This window comes from Jatropha curcas, chromosome 7 (assembly GCF_041381405.1).
Source record: "Jatropha curcas cultivar XTBG-Jc1 chromosome 7, XTBG_Jcur_1.0, whole genome shotgun sequence".
Taxonomy (NCBI): domain Eukaryota; kingdom Viridiplantae; phylum Streptophyta; class Magnoliopsida; order Malpighiales; family Euphorbiaceae; genus Jatropha; species Jatropha curcas.
This window is the reverse complement of record NC_143157.1, coordinates 10,424,009-10,444,743: the sequence shown is the minus strand read 5'-3', so window position 1 is coordinate 10,444,743 and position 20,735 is coordinate 10,424,009. Positions and strand designations below refer to the sequence as shown.

General features: G+C 35.3%; 1 protein-coding gene and 2 long non-coding RNA genes across 4 annotated transcripts; 1 reads left to right on the top strand and 2 right to left on the bottom strand.

Moving 5' to 3' along the window:
• Positions 1-426: 426 nt before the first annotated feature.
• On the bottom strand, positions 427-2,603 carry LOC149494688 (uncharacterized). The gene is made up of 3 exons (XR_016321854.1): positions 2,494-2,603; positions 1,432-1,503; positions 427-655 (listed from the first exon to the last, which is right to left on the bottom strand). It is a non-coding gene; the product is annotated as an uncharacterized LOC149494688 (long non-coding RNA).
• A 5,614-nt stretch (positions 2,604-8,217) lies between these two features.
• LOC149494687 (uncharacterized) lies at positions 8,218-10,394 on the bottom strand. The gene is made up of 3 exons (XR_016321855.1): positions 10,285-10,394; positions 9,223-9,294; positions 8,218-8,446 (listed from the first exon to the last, which is right to left on the bottom strand). It is a non-coding gene; the product is annotated as an uncharacterized LOC149494687 (long non-coding RNA).
• Positions 10,395-16,350: 5,956 nt separating this feature from the next.
• Positions 16,351-19,481, top strand: LOC105629627 (structural maintenance of chromosomes domain protein). 2 transcript variants are annotated; one of them, XM_012211235.4, is made up of 6 exons: positions 16,352-16,635; positions 16,732-16,809; positions 17,030-17,715; positions 17,849-18,012; positions 18,891-18,973; positions 19,153-19,481. In XM_012211235.4, the coding sequence occupies exons 3-6, from the start codon at positions 17,111-17,113 to the stop codon at positions 19,243-19,245; spliced, it is 945 nt and encodes a 314-aa protein (XP_012066625.1). In that variant the 5' UTR covers positions 16,352-16,635; positions 16,732-16,809; positions 17,030-17,110; the 3' UTR covers positions 19,246-19,481. The 2 variants fall into 2 exon arrangements, with proteins under 2 accessions (XP_089579749.1, XP_012066625.1); XM_089723623.1 differs by having other exon boundaries at positions 16,351-16,870.
• Positions 19,482-20,735: the final 1,254 nt, after the last annotated feature.

Below are 20,735 nucleotides of genomic sequence, written 5' to 3'. Positions count from 1 at the left end.
TGGCAAAGGCGGAAAAAACGAGACAGTTTTGGATAGAAGATGGCTTCTTGATGATAGAGAAGAATAGAGTTTATGTTCCAAAAGTAGGCAACTTCAGAAACTACTTGTCACACCTTACCTTACTGTAAGATATGGCATGTCGCCCGTAATATACTTAATAAGCACTTAAGCCTTATAAATGCTTACTAAGTATACTACAAGGGACTTAATACTGTTGATTCATTCATTTATCTCTTATAGAAAAGTAGATTTAATTATTAAAAGTAAAACTCCTTTTGGTTCTTTCATCTGTTATCAACAAATGTTTTTTTTTTTTCCGTAATTTACTAAACATATGAAACATAACTTCCATTAAACTCAATATGATTTCTTAAACATCAATTATATTAGCAAAAACATAAAATGGTTCCATAACCCATAAGCCCATGGATGGTTTAATTACATACTGAAATCCTTTTCACACCTTAGATACATAATAGAAATTCATACAATCATAATTTACATGTATCTGCTCAAATATACATAGATGTTCTGTTAATGTTTAATACATCATACATATTCCAAAAGAAGTCAAATATACAATAGCTACATCAGTAGCATACTATCTACATCAAACAAAAACGATCTTCTCCTAGTTCTTTTTCCTTGCCTTTTCCTGCGATAGCACAAAAGCAACTATCGCTAAGCATTTTGCTTAGTGGTGTACTATTATAAAATAAACACAAATTTATCAAATCAAATTCTTTATGTGAAATAATGAATCATAAGTCATAAACCCACCATGTTAAAGGAAATAAGAAAACAAAACAATACCATTTAAATCACGAATTCATAATGTAGTCTTTACAGCTTTTATAGAATCAATTCCGAGGGCCATCAGTGTCTAATGTGCACATCTAGACCTGCTATCTACAACCTCAATCTGTGATATGATTTCAACAGAAGAGGGAGCAATCTACAACCTCAACATGGAGGGAGAATTTCACATCAATCATATATCATCTAGCGATGATATCCATATTCAATCGATCGTAATATCAACTTCAACAAATGAAGTGATATTCGGGGTAATAACCATGTCTATATCGGCTGTAAGACTTTTAAACCATTCCATTCATGTAATAATATTAAAATCACTGTGGGCAACATTTCATTTCGCAAACACTACTAAAATCATTCAGTCATGGCCACCCCTCATACTACAGTTATCAATTGGCCAACATCCTCCTCTTTCAAGGTATAAGAATCATAAATTTCATTTACATATGTCATTAGGTCGTATGCTTTCAAAATAAGCTTTGTTCTTTAAAAACATATGAAAGCATTAATACTTTTTCTAGTTATGATTCATAAAGTAAATCCAATGAAAATATTTTGCAAAATCAAAATCATTTTGTTTAAATAAAAGTAGGAAAGGCATAGTACACTAACCTGAGCTAGAAGGCTCCCCTAGCCTTTTTCCTCTATCAACCACCCTCTCCTCAACTCCCTTTCTCTCAAAAGCTGTAGCATGAGATTAATACTCATATTAACTTCATACTACACAATATACACACATGCATTTCTATAGGAATGCAAATTAAGCATTAGAATGCTGTGTCATGCTTTTTCTTTCCTTTTTACTATGCTTGTCCAAGTGTCATATGACCTTAGTTTAAGCATGAAACACTTCATATCCAACACTTAACCACATCCTAGAAACCTACTACTAACAATTAAAACAATAGAAGTCAATGGCATGCTAAATTCATTCAATGTTTATGAAATGCAGAATTTCAGCATATGAGCAGCTTGCATTCCGTTGGCTATATCTTAATTTCCTCATATCCATTTGCCCTGAAATTTTTACAGCATGTTTCCAACATCTTAGAGTACTTCCCTGTAAAATTTCATAATTTTTAAAGCTCATTTGCATTTTCAAATGACATAATTATAGAATCTGAATTCCAGTTTTTCTCATGCTGAGCAGCCTGCATTGATTTAATTATAACTCCATTTCCTTTTATCCAATGGCCTTTCCCTTTTAACACGACCTACCCAACATCTCAGCCTATCTCCATATAAAATTTCATGAATTTTGAAGTTCATTTGCTTAGTCAAACAGGTCAATTACAGAAGCTGAAGTTCAGACAGCCCAACTGTAACAGGTCCAGCAATGATATGTTTGCTTAAGCATTCTCAACTCAATTCCAGCACAAATTCATGCAATTCAACTCTTCTATTACTTACATAACATCATAATATAAGATATATCAGAATCCCTAGGTCATGGCATATCAAATACAAACTCAAAATCATCCATCTTGGTGAATTATGCAAATTAGACTTTGAATTCATGCATAACTAGTTTCACTCATCTTAAATCACCTTAAACTCAAGTCTAATCACTTCATCTTCACCAAATCAGAATGAACAAGCAAGCACCTCACTTCAAAGTTCATGGAATTCAAAAATTAATCCATAGAAAAGAAGGAGGAAGTGAAGATAACTAACCTTTTCTTAAGAATTACTTGAAAATTCCTTGATTTTCACCTCCTTTTTGCTTGATTTGTAATCAAAACTCTTCTCCTCTCTTCTTGACCAACGTGAGCTGTAAAAATGGGTGGAAAATGGCATGGTTATCTCCACCTCTTCATAATAATATATACTAAACATTATTAAAAATTCCTTCCATGTCCTTTAAATGAAAATTGCACTATAATCCTCCCTTTTGTTTTCCCTTCATCCTTTGGCACTCTAATCTTTTTAATCACTTCACTTTAGTCCTAGTAGGTATCAACCAAGTGTATTTAATATTTTAAACCCCACTTAAGAAAGGTCATACTGAAATTACCGGTTTTCGGGCTTTCCGGGTAAAATCGTACTTTCTTAAGAAGTCATTCCTCTTTAACTCATTTTTGATTTCCTTTAATCTTTCAAATTGATTTGTAATCACATTAACTACCATTTAATTGATATTCACATCCTCAATATCTAGTGTTTCCCATTATTCTAAGTTTTCCTTTCATTCGGATAACCGAATTCATCGAAAAAGCTAGAATAGCAGGAACTACAAAGTTGAGGATATTACAACTCTTCCCTCCTTAAAGAAATTTCGTCTCGAAATTTTACCTGTTATAAATCTCTGAATAATTGTGGATGTTGTCTTCTCATATCTTCTTCACGTTCCCAAGTAGCCTCTTCTCTGGAGTGGCTTCTCCATAACACCTTAACTAAGGGAATCTGTTTATTCCGAAGTTGCTTAACTTCCTTAGCTATGATAGCCACTGGTTCTTCATCATATGTGAAGTCTCGATTAACTTCAATTGATTCTAAAGGCAATATATGTGAAGGGTCCGATCTATATCTCCGAAGCATAGAAACATGGAAAACATTATGAATCTTATCGAGTTCTGGTGGTAAGGCTAACCTATATGCCAATGGACCAATCCTCTCAAGTATTTCATAAGGTCCTATGAAGCGAGGACTCAATTTTCCCTTTCTACCAAATCTCATAACACGCTTCCAAGGGGAAACCTTAAGGAATACTTTATCACCCACATTATACTCTATATCTCTTCTCTTTAGATCCACATATGACTTTTGTCTATCTGCAGCTGCTTTCAATCTTTCTTTAATTACTTTGATCTTTTCTTCTGCTTGTTGAATAATTTCAGGACCTAGCAATTGCCTTTCACCAACTTCATCCCAACATAGGGGTGTCCTACATTTTCTACCATATAAAGCTTCATATGGAGGCATTCCGATACTGGTCTGGTAACTGTTATTATAAGCAAATTCCATCAAAGGCAAATATTTATCCCAGCTACCTTCAAACTTAAGAACACAAGCTCGAAGCATATCCTCCAATATTTGAATAATCCTCTCGGATTGACCATCTGTCTGAGGATGGAATGCAGTACTAAAATTCAATCTAGTGCCCAGGGCTTTCTGTAAGCTAACCCAAAATCTAGATGTGAATCTTGGATCTCTATCGGAAACAATGGATACTGGCACTCCATGTAGCTTAATTATTTCACCAATATATATTTCTGCCAATTTCTCTAAACTATAGTCTGATCTTACAGGTAGGAAATGAGCACTCTTCGTCAATCTATCCACAATAACCCAAACTGCATCATGTTTCTTCTGGGTAAGTGGAAGTCCCATTAGAAAATCCATAGTCACTCTTTCCCATTTCCATTCTGGAATCTGAAGTGGATGATGTAACCCTGCTGGTACTTGATGTTCTGCCTTGACTTGTTGACAAGTTAGACATTTAGATACAAATTCAGCAATATCTTTCTTCATACCAGTCCACCAATAGTTCCTCTTCAAATCCCTACACATCTTGGTCCCGCCTGGATGCATAGCAAATGGAGAATCATGTGCTTCCTTCAAAATGAGATGTCTCAAATCTAAATCTGAAGGAACATATAACCGGTCCCGAAATAGTAATAACCCATCTCTACTGACAGAAAAATTCGGTCTTTTACCATCTTGTGTCTCTGAAAGAATCTTTTGATACTCATCATCAGTCAATATTGCTGTTCGAATCTGATCAATCAGTAAAGGCTTCACCTGAAGATTAGCTAACACCCAATTGTCAGAAATCGTCTCAAACTTCGCATTAATAGACCGTAGATCATGGACTAGAGATAACTCTGTAGTTCTCAGGCTAGCAATAGTCTTACGGCTCAGTGCATCTGCTACCACATTAGCTTTCCCTGGCTGATAATCGATAACACAGTCATAATCTTTTATCAACTCAAGCCATCTTCTCTGTCTCAAATTCAACTCCCTTTGAGTACCCAGATACTTCAAACTTTTATGATCGGTGAAGATATAGCATTTCTCACCATAAAGATAATGTCTCCATATCTTCAATGCAAATACAATGGCTGCAAGTTCCAAATCATGTGTAGGATAATTCCTCTCATGTGGTTTAAGTTGGCGTGATGCATAAGCAATAACATTTCTATCCTGCATTAACACACAACCTAATCCATTATGAGAAGCATCACTATAAACAGTAAACTCTGTACCTGGAGTAGGTAAAGTCAAAACTGGAGCTTCAGTCAAACACTTCTTCAGCTTATCAAAGCTCTCCTGACATTTATCTGTCCATTCAAATCTAACGTTCTTTCGCAATAGTTTAGTTAAGGGCAAAGCAATGATAGAAAATCCCTTAACAAACCTGCGATAATAGCCAGCCAAACCCAAGAAACTACGAATCTCGGAAACATTCTTTGGTGGCTTCCAACTGGAAATGGCCTCAATCTTACCAGGATCCACTGCAATACCCTCTGCAGATACAATATGACCAAGAAAAGCAACTTGTGCTAACCAGAATTCACATTTAGAAAACTTAGCATAAAGTTGTTTTTGTCGAAGAGTTTGAAAAATAATTCTTAGGTGCTTATCATGCTCTTCTATATCTTTGGAATATATCAGAATGTCATCAATAAAAACCACAACAAACTGGTCAAGGTAAGGTCTGAAGATCGTGTTCATCAAACCCATGAATGCTGCTGGAGCATTAGTTAATCCGAATGGCATAACTAGAAACTCATAATGGCCATAGCGAGTCCTGAATGCCGTCTTAGGAATACTCTGCTCTTTAACTCTGAGTTGATGATACCCCGATCTCAAATCTATCTTAGAGAATACAGAAGCACCCTTAAGCTGATCAAAGAGATCATCAATCCTTGGCAAAGGATACTTATTCTTGACTGTGATCTTATTCAACTGGCGGTAATCAATGCACAACCGTAAACTACCATCTTTCTTCTTTACAAATAGCACTGGAGCTCCCCATGGTGACACACTAGGGCGAATAAACCCTTTATCAAGCAACTCCTGTAATTGGGCTTTCAATTCTTTTAATTCAGCAGGAGCCATCCTGTAAGGAGTAATGGAGATCGGTTGAGTCCCTGTCATAACCTCAATCTCAAATTCAACTTCCCTTTCTGGAGGCAATCCTGGTAACTCTTCTGGAAAAATATCTGGAAAGTCACACACAGTAGGAATGTCTTTAAGATTAGGAGTACCTACCCTTGTGTCAATAATGTGAGCTAGGTATGCCTCACACCCATGACGAATCAATTTCTGAGCTAAAGCTGCAGTGATCACAGATGAAGGAAGTATCTGTCTCTCGCCCTGTATTACCACATCTACATATTCTGGCAGTTTAAATATAATCTTCTTCAGGTCACAATCAACCACTGCCTGATATTTTTTTAACCAATCCATACCCAAAATAACATCAAAATCTCTGAAGGGCATCTCAACTAAATCAGAAAGGAATACATGACCTTGGATCATGAGTGGGCAATCATGATATAATCTATTAACAATAACCTCCTGCCCTAAAGGACTCGATACAAGCACATCATAACCCAATCTCAAACAAGGAACAGATACATAACAAGAAATCCCAGCACTAATATAAGAGTGAGATGATCCAGGATCAAACAACACATAAACATCATGATTAAATAAAGAAAACATACCAGCCACTACATCAGCTGAATCGGCATCCTGCCTCTGCCTCATAGCATAAACTCTAGCTGGCCCACCAATAGGCTCTGGTTGATTCACTATCCCCTGACTACCCGACATGCTACCTCTACCTCTACCCCTACCTCTGCCTGCAGACTGAGAAGATCCATAACTACCAGCTGGTCTTTGAATCGATCCCTCTGTGGCTGCATATGCCGTAGTCGTTCTCGGTCTAGGGCAATCCCTCACAAAGTGTCCAACCTCGCCACAGTTAAAACATGCTCCTGTGGTCAACTTACACACTCCTCCATGATATCTACCACAATGTACACAACTACGAGTAACTGGAGGAGCTCGTGGAGGTGGCAATGGTGGTCTGAACGGCCTCTGGCTCTGTGGCCTCACACTGCTAGATCTAGGAGGAAATGGACTAAAGAATCTCCTCTTCTTACTACTAGAGCTACTAGCCCCAGGGAAAGTCCTCCTGACACTCTTCTCCTTCTCTGTAGCCTTTTCTTGCTCAACCTTCTCCTGATTCAGAGCTTGTGATACCAATGCAGAAAAATTCTCATGTTCAAAGCCGATCACGTGACTCTTAATACTGGGCTTCAATCCCTGTTCAAATCTCTTGCACCTGTCCCTGCCTGTAACTAACATACGCCCAGCATAATAGCTCAACCGAGTAAACTCCCTCTCATACTCAGCTACAGTCCTATGATCTTGTCTGAGCTGCAGAAACTCCTCTATCCTGGCATCCACATAGGTAGATGGAACATACTTTTTCTTGAACTCCCTCAGGAAGTCTGCCCAAGTCAGAACTGGTGGTTGCACTTTGCTCCTAGGAACTGTCTTCCACCACTCATATGCATCTTCCTGAAGTAAAGAGACTGCATAATCGTACTTCTGAGCATCATCACACTGGAGCTTTAAGAAAACCCTATCAATCCTCTCTAGCCACTGCTCAGCTACCATCGGGTCAGTGGTGCCTGAAAACTCTGTGGCCCCATACTTAGCCAACTTATCATACTGTCTAACTGGCTACTGCTGCTGCTGTAAGTTACCTGCCATTTGTCTCAATAACGCAGCCATCTGCTGGGCTATAGGGTCAGCAGCTGGTGCAACAGGGACATCATCACCCTCGGGAGCATCACCAATCTCTTCTTGCCTCGCCTCAGACTGTTCCTCAGGAGGATTAAAATTATCTCCCTGACCAACACCCTCCATACTATCTATCGACAACAAAACGCTCTCTGTATACTATCACAGAAAAACATTCATCTTATTAGAATATTGTATGATGTAGCTATCCAACAATTAACAGTCATGTCATATTTGAGCAGATTACATTTCACATTTATATTCAGCAAAAATATGATCCAATATGCAATTAAAACCGCTCTGATACCAAAATAAACATGTCACACCTTACCTTACTGTAAGATATGGCATGTCGCCCGTAATATACTTAATAAGCACTTAAGCCTTATAAATGCTTACTAAGTATACTACAAGGGACTTAATACTGTTGATTCATTCATTTATCTCTTATAGAAAAGTAGATTTAATTATTAAAAGTAAAACTCCTTTTGGTTCTTTCATCTGTTATCAACAAATGTTTTTTTTTTTTCCGTAATTTACTAAACATATGAAACATAACTTCCATTAAACTCAATATGATTTCTTAAACATCAATTATATTAGCAAAAACATAAAATGGTTCCATAACCCATAAGCCCATGGATGGTTTAATTACATACTGAAATCCTTTTCACACCTTAGATACATAATAGAAATTCATACAATCATAATTTACATGTATCTGCTCAAATATACATAGATGTTCTGTTAATGTTTAATACATCATACATATTCCAAAAGAAGTCAAATATACAATAGCTACATCAGTAGCATACTATCTACATCAAACAAAAACGATCTTCTCCTAGTTCTTTTTCCTTGCCTTTTCCTGCGATAGCACAAAAGCAACTATCGCTAAGCATTTTGCTTAGTGGTGTACTATTATAAAATAAACACAAATTTATCAAATCAAATTCTTTATGTGAAATAATGAATCATAAGTCATAAACCCACCATGTTAAAGGAAATAAGAAAACAAAACAATACCATTTAAATCACGAATTCATAATGTAGTCTTTACAGCTTTTATAGAATCAATTCCGAGGGCCATCAGTGTCTAATGTGCACATCTAGACCTGCTATCTACAACCTCAATCTGTGATATGATTTCAACAGAAGAGGGAGCAATCTACAACCTCAACATGGAGGGAGAATTTCACATCAATCATATATCATCTAGCGATGATATCCATATTCAATCGATCGTAATATCAACTTCAACAAATGAAGTGATATTCGGGGTAATAACCATGTCTATATCGGCTGTAAGACTTTTAAACCATTCCATTCATGTAATAATATTAAAATCACTGTGGGCAACATTTCATTTCGCAAACACTACTAAAATCATTCAGTCATGGCCACCCCTCATACTACAGTTATCAATTGGCCAACATCCTCCTCTTTCAAGGTATAAGAATCATAAATTTCATTTACATATGTCATTAGGTCGTATGCTTTCAAAATAAGCTTTGTTCTTTAAAAACATATGAAAGCATTAATACTTTTTCTAGTTATGATTCATAAAGTAAATCCAATGAAAATATTTTGCAAAATCAAAATCATTTTGTTTAAATAAAAGTAGGAAAGGCATAGTACACTAACCTGAGCTAGAAGGCTCCCCTAGCCTTTTTCCTCTATCAACCACCCTCTCCTCAACTCCCTTTCTCTCAAAAGCTGTAGCATGAGATTAATACTCATATTAACTTCATACTACACAATATACACACATGCATTTCTATAGGAATGCAAATTAAGCATTAGAATGCTGTGTCATGCTTTTTCTTTCCTTTTTACTATGCTTGTCCAAGTGTCATATGACCTTAGTTTAAGCATGAAACACTTCATATCCAACACTTAACCACATCCTAGAAACCTACTACTAACAATTAAAACAATAGAAGTCAATGGCATGCTAAATTCATTCAATGTTTATGAAATGCAGAATTTCAGCATATGAGCAGCTTGCATTCCGTTGGCTATATCTTAATTTCCTCATATCCATTTGCCCTGAAATTTTTACAGCATGTTTCCAACATCTTAGAGTACTTCCCTGTAAAATTTCATAATTTTTAAAGCTCATTTGCATTTTCAAATGACATAATTATAGAATCTGAATTCCAGTTTTTCTCATGCTGAGCAGCCTGCATTGATTTAATTATAACTCCATTTCCTTTTATCCAATGGCCTTTCCCTTTTAACACGACCTACCCAACATCTCAGCCTATCTCCATATAAAATTTCATGAATTTTGAAGTTCATTTGCTTAGTCAAACAGGTCAATTACAGAAGCTGAAGTTCAGACAGCCCAACTGTAACAGGTCCAGCAATGATATGTTTGCTTAAGCATTCTCAACTCAATTCCAGCACAAATTCATGCAATTCAACTCTTCTATTACTTACATAACATCATAATATAAGATATATCAGAATCCCTAGGTCATGGCATATCAAATACAAACTCAAAATCATCCATCTTGGTGAATTATGCAAATTAGACTTTGAATTCATGCATAACTAGTTTCACTCATCTTAAATCACCTTAAACTCAAGTCTAATCACTTCATCTTCACCAAATCAGAATGAACAAGCAAGCACCTCACTTCAAAGTTCATGGAATTCAAAAATTAATCCATAGAAAAGAAGGAGGAAGTGAAGATAACTAACCTTTTCTTAAGAATTACTTGAAAATTCCTTGATTTTCACCTCCTTTTTGCTTGATTTGTAATCAAAACTCTTCTCCTCTCTTCTTGACCAACGTGAGCTGTAAAAATGGGTGGAAAATGGCATGGTTATCTCCACCTCTTCATAATAATATATACTAAACATTATTAAAAATTCCTTCCATGTCCTTTAAATGAAAATTGCACTATAATCCTCCCTTTTGTTTTCCCTTCATCCTTTGGCACTCTAATCTTTTTAATCACTTCACTTTAGTCCTAGTAGGTATCAACCAAGTGTATTTAATATTTTAAACCCCACTTAAGAAAGGTCATACTGAAATTACCGGTTTTCGGGCTTTCCGGGTAAAATCGTACTTTCTTAAGAAGTCATTCCTCTTTAACTCATTTTTGATTTCCTTTAATCTTTCAAATTGATTTGTAATCACATTAACTACCATTTAATTGATATTCACATCCTCAATATCTAGTGTTTCCCATTATTCTAAGTTTTCCTTTCATTCGGATAACCGAATTCATCGAAAAAGCTAGAATAGCAGGAACTACAAAGTTGAGGATATTACACTACTCCTTCATGAGTGTCACGGCACTTTATGGGCATGTCACCCAGGTCAACATGGAACTTTGGCACTCATCCAATAAGGGTATTACTAGCCACAAATGGAGGAGAATGTGCGGGAATATATACAGATATGCTTGACTTGCCAACAAGACAATGTAGAAGGATGAAAATCTACTAGGCTCCTAGAACCGCTACAAGTGCCAATTAGACCATGGGAATGCATCTCTCTAGACTTTATCAGCGGCTTGCCCAAAGTCGGAGAATTTGACACTATCTTGGTCATCATTGATCGATTTTCCAAGTATGCAACTTTTATTCCCATGGCAAAAACATGTTCAGCGGAAAACACGGCACATGCAATTTTTTTTTTGATATGTGGTCAAAATGTTCCTAAGAGCATCGTCAATGATAGGGATAGTAGGTTCACGAGATCATTTTGGGTAGAGTTGTTCAAGATGCTCGACTCATAGTTGAACTTGTTCACTAGTTTTCATCCTAAGACTGATGGCTAAACGGAACTATTCAATAGTTTGCTGGAGGAGTATCTTCACCATTTTATTTTTGCCAGTCAGAAAAATTGGCCTACTTTACTAGACATTGCCCAATTTTTTTTCAATGCTTAAAAGAGCTCTTCTAAATGTAACACCCACCGCCCAGTCCCGAGAGACCTGACGGCAGATGCCACATTCGGTGCCGAAGGCACCGTCTTAACTTAACATACAAATCATAAAACTAAAATTATGAATTAGAAGTAACTGAGTATTCACAAGTTTCGCGAGTAAATTTTTTTTTTATATAATAGTAATAGAAATTTCATTTCAATTTCTTCTCTTTTTTTTTTATATATACGTTGGGAAAAATTCTACAAAAATACTGTAAGAATATCCCTTTAAAAATTGAACTCGCCAAACATGTGAATACAAAATACTCCCAATTAAACTCTAAACTTCCAACATCTCCAAATAATCATTATAACATAACAACACTTTTATATTTTCATAACTGAATAAATCATCAATAGTATTTTAGATCCATCAATTAATTGCATTCATTATATATATCCTAATCATATCAACTGACTTCAAATATTTCATATTCAATCATTTAATAAATCTTATTCTTATCTCCAAATATATACACCAAAATAATTTATAATTACATACTGTAATTATATTTCAAATAACATAATATCTGAAAATGTAACAATTATACATGCCATAATTCTTAATTATATAAATCTCAATCGACTACTACCAAATTAGTCACTTTTGCTTTGATATTACTCTTCAAATCTTCAAGTAGCAACCACGATCTTCAACCTACGAGTGATAAAAATCGACGCGCTGAGTATAAAACTCAGTGGTGCTCATAATTCACATACTTACCAAAGTTGTGATGGCAAATTACTTAAAAACAAATTTCATAAAATCATTTATAATCATAAACTCATTAAATTTCAACATACATTTACATTTATAGCAAAAGAAATATCAAATAAACTATTAATTAATAACATAAAGCATTTAATTCTTTATACCATAAATTCTTTACTTAAACATTGAATCACTATAAATACTTTAATTCTTTACTTAAAATATCAAATAAACTTATAATTATAACATAATAATTTAATTCTTTCAAATCATAAATTCATTACTTGAACATTTATTATACCAATACATATACTCTTTATTTTTAATATCATGTACCGAAATATCATGCTTTGACAATTCATTTGATAACATAATCCTTAATTTCCAAGGTAAGGTTTACCAAAATAATATGATCTCATTCGTTTAATTATCTTACAAATATTTTCCATAGGGCTCGCATACACTTAGGAGAAAGAGAAGCAGATAGGTTTTCAGAACAGATTCAGAATGACCTTAGGTCGCCAACCTTTTCAGAACATATAGAGCGCGTTCGCCTTAACAGAACAGAAGACACCCACGTGTCTAGCATATGATCATAGCTTCTTATCATAATAGCATCAAATGCCGAGCATGCTCATCAGACAGAATAAAATCAAATCACGCATCAAATTCACACTAAGTATATTAGAGCCCAAAATCCTTGTTTTAATTTTTAATTCTTAACACTTATCATAAAACTTGTCTTATTTCTTAGTCTTCTTAAATTCATAATGTAAGCTTACTTTAGAACGTAGTAACTGGAAATTTCATACTTAAACATAATTACTTAACATAGCAAATTTCTTATCATATGAAATCATATATGTAAGCTTACTTATATTCAAAATTCAAAGCACATACACCTTAAATACCCATTTTTTAAAAACTCTAAACATATGAAAGTTATCAAAATAATCATACTTATGTCACATATATAAAATAATTAAGTAAACTTTACTATACTAAGGTGGTTCGATCTCTTAATGGAAACCAAGGGGAGGAATTTGCTTCTCCAATCAAGCATGCTAACATAACTCTTATGCACAAAAGTATCCATTTCAACCCTCATCATGCATTATCTAGACCAATTCCACACTTTTTCAATCTATATCCATTTAAATATATCCACAACAACACTTTTCAAACTTATATCTTATTTTTATCAAATAAATCCTAAAACATACAAATAATCAGGAGAAACTTCCTCACACCTGATTTATAAATACTTTTATCCAAATAAACCTATAATTCAAGACATAGAAAATTTTCCAGCATGAAGATAAACTTGACCTTTGTTATGTTATTTAGACATAACTTAAGTTCTAGATCTCCAAATTAAGTGAAGTTTGATTCATTAGAAAACTAAGACGAAATTCTACAAATGTTATTAAGGGACAATAGCCCAGATCCATCTTTAAGATGGCAAACAAAAGCTAGGAACACAGACCAACAGTCCAGACCTGATTCAGCAGAACTAATTCCAATGTTTATCAAATTCCTACTTATCCAGACACTCAAATCAAACCAATCCAAAACCAGAGACATCTCAAGACACAGGGCAACAATTCTCATGAAGAACTCAGAACATAATCTTATCATTATAGTGGTCAAAATGGGCATTTAATTCAGTGATGCATGTAGCCCGTCATAACAGAGTCAATTTGGGTGTTTCAGCCATAATTTGAGGTATATACATCCAAATTGGACACAAGAGGATGGGTTGGAAAGCTAAGACGTAGACCTACAACTTTCATGAAGGACTCAGACACCAATGGAAAATGAAAAGGATCGAAAAACAGTCCTTAATCACACCCAATAACACTTTTTCCTAATTTCAGCTTACTTATATCATATACAAGGTAGAGATTTCTACCATATACTAAATACTCATCAAATATCATCTTAAGATCATAAATCCACAAAGAATAACAAGAAAACTTAAGGCTTTATTCATCAATAGGTTCTGCCACTCTTGGAGAATGAAGAATAACTTGTTTTTCTTATCAATTCAACATATAAGCATACTTGGAAATCTCCCAAAAATACATTTATACCTCCAAAATTTAATAATCAAATTATTTCATATAAAATTCCCAATTTTCACAAATAGTATAAACTTCACAAAATAAAAAATTTAAACAAGGTAAGAGGATTTATGAACACTTACCTTAAAAATCAAGCTTGGAACACCCAAAAATCACCAAATCAAACCTTAGTCTTGCCTTTATCCAACTTAGATAGCTCACCTTGTACTAACAAAAGAAAATCCTCAAATAAACTCAAAACCCAAACCAAAAGGCATAGAAAAATGCTATGAGAATGAAAGGATCCAAAATCCCTAATTAATTCTATAAATCAAACTCAAAATCACAAAATCTACTTACTTGAACTTTAGCTAAAACTCAAAAATTCTTCAAATCCTTAAGCTCCAATACAATGAATAACCTTGAATCTTCAAGAGGAAGGTCTTGGATTGAGTTCATTAGAGTGATTTCTTGTGAAAAATGAGAGGGCAAGGTTCGGCCAAGGAAGAGAAGAAAGGAGAGGAAATCCACGTTGAAGAGAAGAAGAAGAAGAGAAAATGGTTGCTCAAATAATTGAGCAACAAGGGCATTTTCGTCTTTTCTCAACATTGGATGGCTAGGATTGAGTCGATCTAATCTAACGGCTATAAATATTCTCCCAATTAAATTCCTTCAAAATATTATTTAACACAATAAAATCCTCAAATTTACTCCATAAAAATAATTCCTCTAATTTCTTTAATTAATATAACACCATTTCAAATTTACTCCATACAAATATTGCCTCTAATTCCTTAATTAATATCACACCTTAATTAACTATTCACTAATTTTCTAAATTCTCCAAAAATATTCATTACTTACTTTCTACCGATAAAAATCATGTATATATACTCCAAAAATATTAAATAAAATATAACACATAGATAGTAATTTTTCTGGACCAAAATAATATTTATTCCCGGACCGATGATACTATTCACAAACCGGTAACTTACTATTTCAGACACAAAAAAATGGGGCGTTACATCTTCTACTAATTAGAGTCCATTTGAGATTATTACAAGTCAATAGTCGTTCCTACCTCACACACTGGACATACCATACACTAGGCGAAACTCGAAGGCATACCTATTCACTGCTGAATGGGAACAAAATGCTGAGATGGGTAGAGAAATGGGTGAATCAAGACCATCAACCACTCACATTTGAATTCGGGGATTTGATATTCATCAAGATCACTTCCGTTTTCCAAACTATGACAAGAGACTGATGCGCAAGTATGAAGGTTCAGTTCCCATCATTGCCAAAGTTGGGAAGATAGCATATAAAGTAGACACGCCAGCTTGGATGGGCATCCACCTCATGTTCCATGTCGATCAACTCAAGCTTTATAATCCAGATATGAATGATGTTAGCAGGAGTAAGCTGCAACGACATGTTATTCATAAGAAGCCATCCTTCAACAAAGAAGTGGAGAAGATCTTAGAGACTCGCAAACTGAAGGGAAGTCGATATAAAGAATACCAAGTGTAATGGAGGAATCTACTGCCGTTAGAGAACACCTGGGAGGAGGGAGGCCTACATCAATTTCGTTGTAAGATACATAAGTACCGTCAAAGCACCCTTTTCTACAGAGAGCACTTCAAGACTTAAATTCCTAGTCAAAGAGGGCGTCGATTGTTTGGGTGGGGGAGAATGCAGGGGAGTGACTAGTAATCAAAATCACTTGGATGCCAGAATCCTAGTCTTGACTCTTCATAGGTGCCCTTAAGCCTATAAATGGTTCCATTGGTTACCTTATTATGATATTGATTGCCTTAATATAATATTTGATATATGAATAAAGTCTCACGTTATTGCCTCTACGTGTGATGTTGTGTTATGTGTTGCTATGTGTTCTTCAACGATGTTTGAATTATTTTCGCCTATCACTGGTTTGCAAATAAGGGCCACACGGTTCGTTTTTGGTTGCGAGATTGGGGACCTTGTCAAAGGGTCATAAAATCATCAATAGCCTAAAAAAATCCAGTTCTATCAAAAAAAAAAAAAAAAAAAATTAATACAATAACATAAAGAAAACAAGTCTAATACAACAAGATTGGCATTATAATTTTTGTTCAGCTCAAATAAGAAGGGGCTCAAGAATTGAAATCCCCAGAACCTTTTTTCTTTTTTTTGTGTATTTTTTAGGGTTTAATTAAGCCTATTGATTTTCTAACCAAATCACAATTTCCTTCCCGCCGATCCCCCGATGAGAAGTTTCGCTCTGTAGAGTGAGAGCTCAATTCGAGTCGCTCCATCTCCTTTCCCTTGCTTAAATTCTTCGCTTCTCCGAGGTCTTCTGTTTTTTTTAGGTTGTTTTTCTTTTCCCACATCTTTCGGTTGCTGTTTCTTTAACGGATTGGCCTTTTGTCTCCTTGGCAACCAAACAGAGGGAATTGCTATTGTAGATGTGAAGGTCATTTTAATGTGCCGCTCAGAGGAGAATTTTGATACCAGGTGTTGAGAAGGTTGCTATTCTAATTTCGCTTTTCTCTTGATCAGAACATTCCGATGCTTGGTATATAATATGTATGTTATCTGTATGATATCAATCCTTTTTCTGTCTACGTGCTCCATCCATGAAATCGTTTTGTCTTTCTGTTTATCTGTGTATGAATGCGCATGATTCTTTTATTAATTAACTTAAAGTTCTCTTTGTCAATTTGATTTTTTCATTAAATTGTTCAGGTTGGATCAGAAGTTTTTGAATTAGTTCTTTAAGAACTGAACTCTAATATCATTTATACTTGAAGAGTTGAGAGAGAAAGAATGTCTGGTAGAAATCGCGGGCCTCCACTCCCTATGAAAGGCGTACCTCACCCTGGAATAATGCCTGCCATTCATGAACCACACTTTGCCAGAGGGCTAGGACAATTGGCAACCCATCCAGCTTTAATGGAAGAAATGAGAGAATCCCAGTTTGGGATAGATCCCAGGCGGCTTCCCCCTCATCCAGTGATAATGGAGGAGCGCCTTGCTGTCCAGTACCAAGATATTCAAGGTCTTTTGGCTGACAACCAAAGGCTAGCTGCAACCCATGTTGCACTTAAGCAGGAATTGGAAGTTGCCCAGCACGAGTTGCAACAGATGGCACATTTTGCTGATTCATTGCACCTGGAGAAGGATGTGCAGATGAGAGAATTGCATGACAAGTCTCTAAGGCTGGAAGCAGATCTTCATGAGTTGGAGGCTATGCGGACTGAGTTGCGTCATGTTCGTTCTGATATTAAGGAACTTGGTGATAATAGGCAAGAACTTACAGGTCGTGTACAAGCAATGACTCAAGATTTGGCTAGGTATAATGCTGATTTGCAGCAATTGCCAGCTCTGAAGGCAGAAATTGATAGTATGAAGCAGGAATTACAGCATGCTCGGTATGTGCTTGTGCTGCTTAGAAGCATAGAAAATAACCCAAATTTACATTTTAGGCATGGAGTTTTGTTTGACCAGTTTTTATTGGTTTATGGTTGAGGCATAATTTGCCTTGTTTCGTTTTTTTGTTTGCAGAGCTGCCATTGAGTATGAGAAGAAAGGATCTGCTGAGAATTATGAACGTGGTCAAATAATGGAGAAGAAAATGATTGCAATGGCTCGGGAGATGGAGAAGCTCCGTGCAGAGCATGCTAATGCAGAGAAGCGAGCCCGTGCTGCTGCGGCTGTGGGTAATCCAGGTAAACTTCACCTTATTAAATTTAAAGGTTTTTTTCTTTTCATTCTGAGAAACTGCAAAGAGGTGAAATTGGCAAATGGTATGGACAAAGAAGGAAGAACTAAGAGTGAGAAAGTTGCACAAACATTTTTTTTTCTCAAGCAAATGAGATTAAGAAAGAAGAAATTCATAACTATTAAAACAAAGGTAATTTTTAATCCTACTGGATATTAGCTCATGAAACTCCTTGAAAAACTTAAAGAAAATAATTTGAATACCCTACATGTTAAATAAAATTATTACCAAAAGTGTACATTGAAAAAAAAAAAAAAGAGGTGAAAATTACCAAGGAAACCTTTTCAGTTTGTTGGTTGTTTTAACAAAAAAACTGTAATACTAAGAGGAACGATGTTCAAGCACTTGGTGTAGAAAGTTCAGCATAGTTTTATAATAGTTAAGGTGCAAAACAAGTTGATAACAATGCAAAAAATATATAGTCTTATTTTGTAAATGGTAATATGTTGACAGTTGAATTTGTTTACATGTTATATAGTTAAGGGCATCAGTTCCAATATTATTTGTTTTGATATTTCAATCTCATGGGGATGTAACTTTCCCACTCTTTGGATGGGAAAGTACTTGTACACAACACATGGGGAAGCAAGGACAGGGTACACATATCCGAGAATTTAACTTTCATAGGAATGTAACATTCTAGCGCCACTTTCCTGTGTAATTCTGGCAACTAAATGCCCCCTTAGGAGCTGGATTTATGAGTTTTATCACTCTATCTGATACTTTGGCCTTTTCCTATTCCATATCTTCTCTGCTCCCTCCTCCCAACTTCCTCTGTCCCTCTCTTCCCTTCTCATGTGTTTTTTAAGTTTGGTTTCTCTTCAGGTGCAGCTTATAATGCAAATTATGGCAATCCTGAGGCTGGATATGTAGGAAATCCCTATCCTGTTGGCTATGGCATGAACCCTGTAAGTTGTCTGCTTTACTTAGGATCTCCATTTGTGTACGTCTGTAACTAGCTTTTAGATGTTTATATCTGCTTATGCTTGATTTTTAAGTACATTAGGGTTTTTGTATGCGTTTTTGAGGTTTGGTGATTGGTAACTAATCAGATTCTGCTCTTTCTTCCAAATTTCAAAAATTTCAGGTGCAAGCTAATGTTGAAAATTATCCTCAATATGGAGCTGGACCTGGTCCCTGGGGTGCTTACGATATGCAGCGAGCTCAAGGACACCGATAGACTGGTTTCTGAGTAGCTAAGATGTGTGTTAAATGGTACCTTGGGCTGCAACTTATTGGATACTTAAGTTTAATTTTGAATTGCTTCTCATGATAGTTATTTAGGGAGACATCTATTTGCTTTAATGAAGTTGTACCTGAATATAATGACAGCTCATAGTATCCTGGGCGAAATATGCTATTATACTTTTGAGCTATTCTAATTGAAATATTAGCATAAACTCTGCGACCTTCTAATCCTGTTGTTTTATATATTTGTCCATAATCAAGTGTATCCATCTCTTTTCACATCATGTTTTGAATTATGCTTCATAGTGATGAGGTATTTGGTTGCAAGGTTGGCTATTTTGTAGAATATTAAGATCCAGGTACTGAGAAAGGTATTTAGTTCTGGTGTTAACAGTACTGGGATTGGCAACAGAGGGTATTGCTTGTTCCATGATTGATCGTCTGATAATCTTTACTTTTGAACACCTAAAGATAATTGCTGCATTGAAACTTAATCTTATCCTAATCCCACATTAATTGGAAAGAAAGAACCTGGGGGGAGAGAATCGTGGTGCACAGTCCTTTTATTTGTTGCAAAGTCAGTTTGCTTAGATTTCTGGTAAGATTCTGGGAATATCTTGGTGGCTGAGTGGGCTCTGTTGAGTTTTGTGCAGATGCAGGAAGAGCTGAATGCAAGGCTTAATTGAGTTTTCAGCTTGTAATAGTCTTTTTCTCTCTTAGACTTGAGAATAACTACTAAACTCGTGATTACTGTGCAACTGCCCTTCTCACAAAATGTTGCTTTATATTAGAGTAACTTTATAGATTTTAGCTCCTAAGTTTCTGTATGAATGTGCTCATATGAGTTAATTCATTTTGCTGTGATAGAAACTGATTTCTCTTGAAGCTTTTTGTGAGTAATATTGATTGATATAATATAGAAATATGATATAATATAGAAAAAGAAATATAAAAAAAGCTCAATTGTCTTACTCGACAAAAGATTCATTTATATACAATAATTTATGGGTTATTAGAACAATGAGACAATTATACATATGGCTGTGTACTCTGGTCTCTGGTTGTTTTTGAGATACAATGTGAACAATTTTGAACCCTTCAACATACCTTTGAGTACCAGATGAACCTCATATTCGACGATGCATTGTAACATTGATCTTATGTGTAGTTCTTTAGCTTGTCATCCTCCTCATTTTGTTTTCTGTCAATTTCCATAAAGGAAAAGATTTTGCTGTTAACCTAAAGCACTTAACTGGTGATTGTTTCTGTGCTTTAGAAGACATTCCTTAGCAACTAGCTTGTTCTGTAGTTCTATCATTCCATAAAACAGAGATGGTGCATGCCACTCAATCTTTATATCATCGAGGGGGATTGTTCAAAGGATTGTTAATTATGATAAAATCCAACATCTCTTTGGTATCTGCATTCTGATATGTATTTTCCATAATTTCTTTAAATTACAGCTAAAATTTAGTTTATTTA

Bases quoted from the DNA above. Each gene is read 5' to 3' on its own strand.
- LOC105629627 (XM_089723623.1), top strand. From the start codon at position 17,111: ATGTCTGGTAGAAATCGCGGGCCTCCACTCCCTATGAAAGGCGTACCT. The intron at 17,716-17,848 runs GTATGTGCTTGT...TTTTGTTTGCAG, and splicing joins CAGGAATTACAGCATGCTCG to AGCTGCCATTGAGTATGAGA. The intron at 18,013-18,890 runs GTAAACTTCACC...GTTTCTCTTCAG, and splicing joins TGCGGCTGTGGGTAATCCAG to GTGCAGCTTATAATGCAAAT.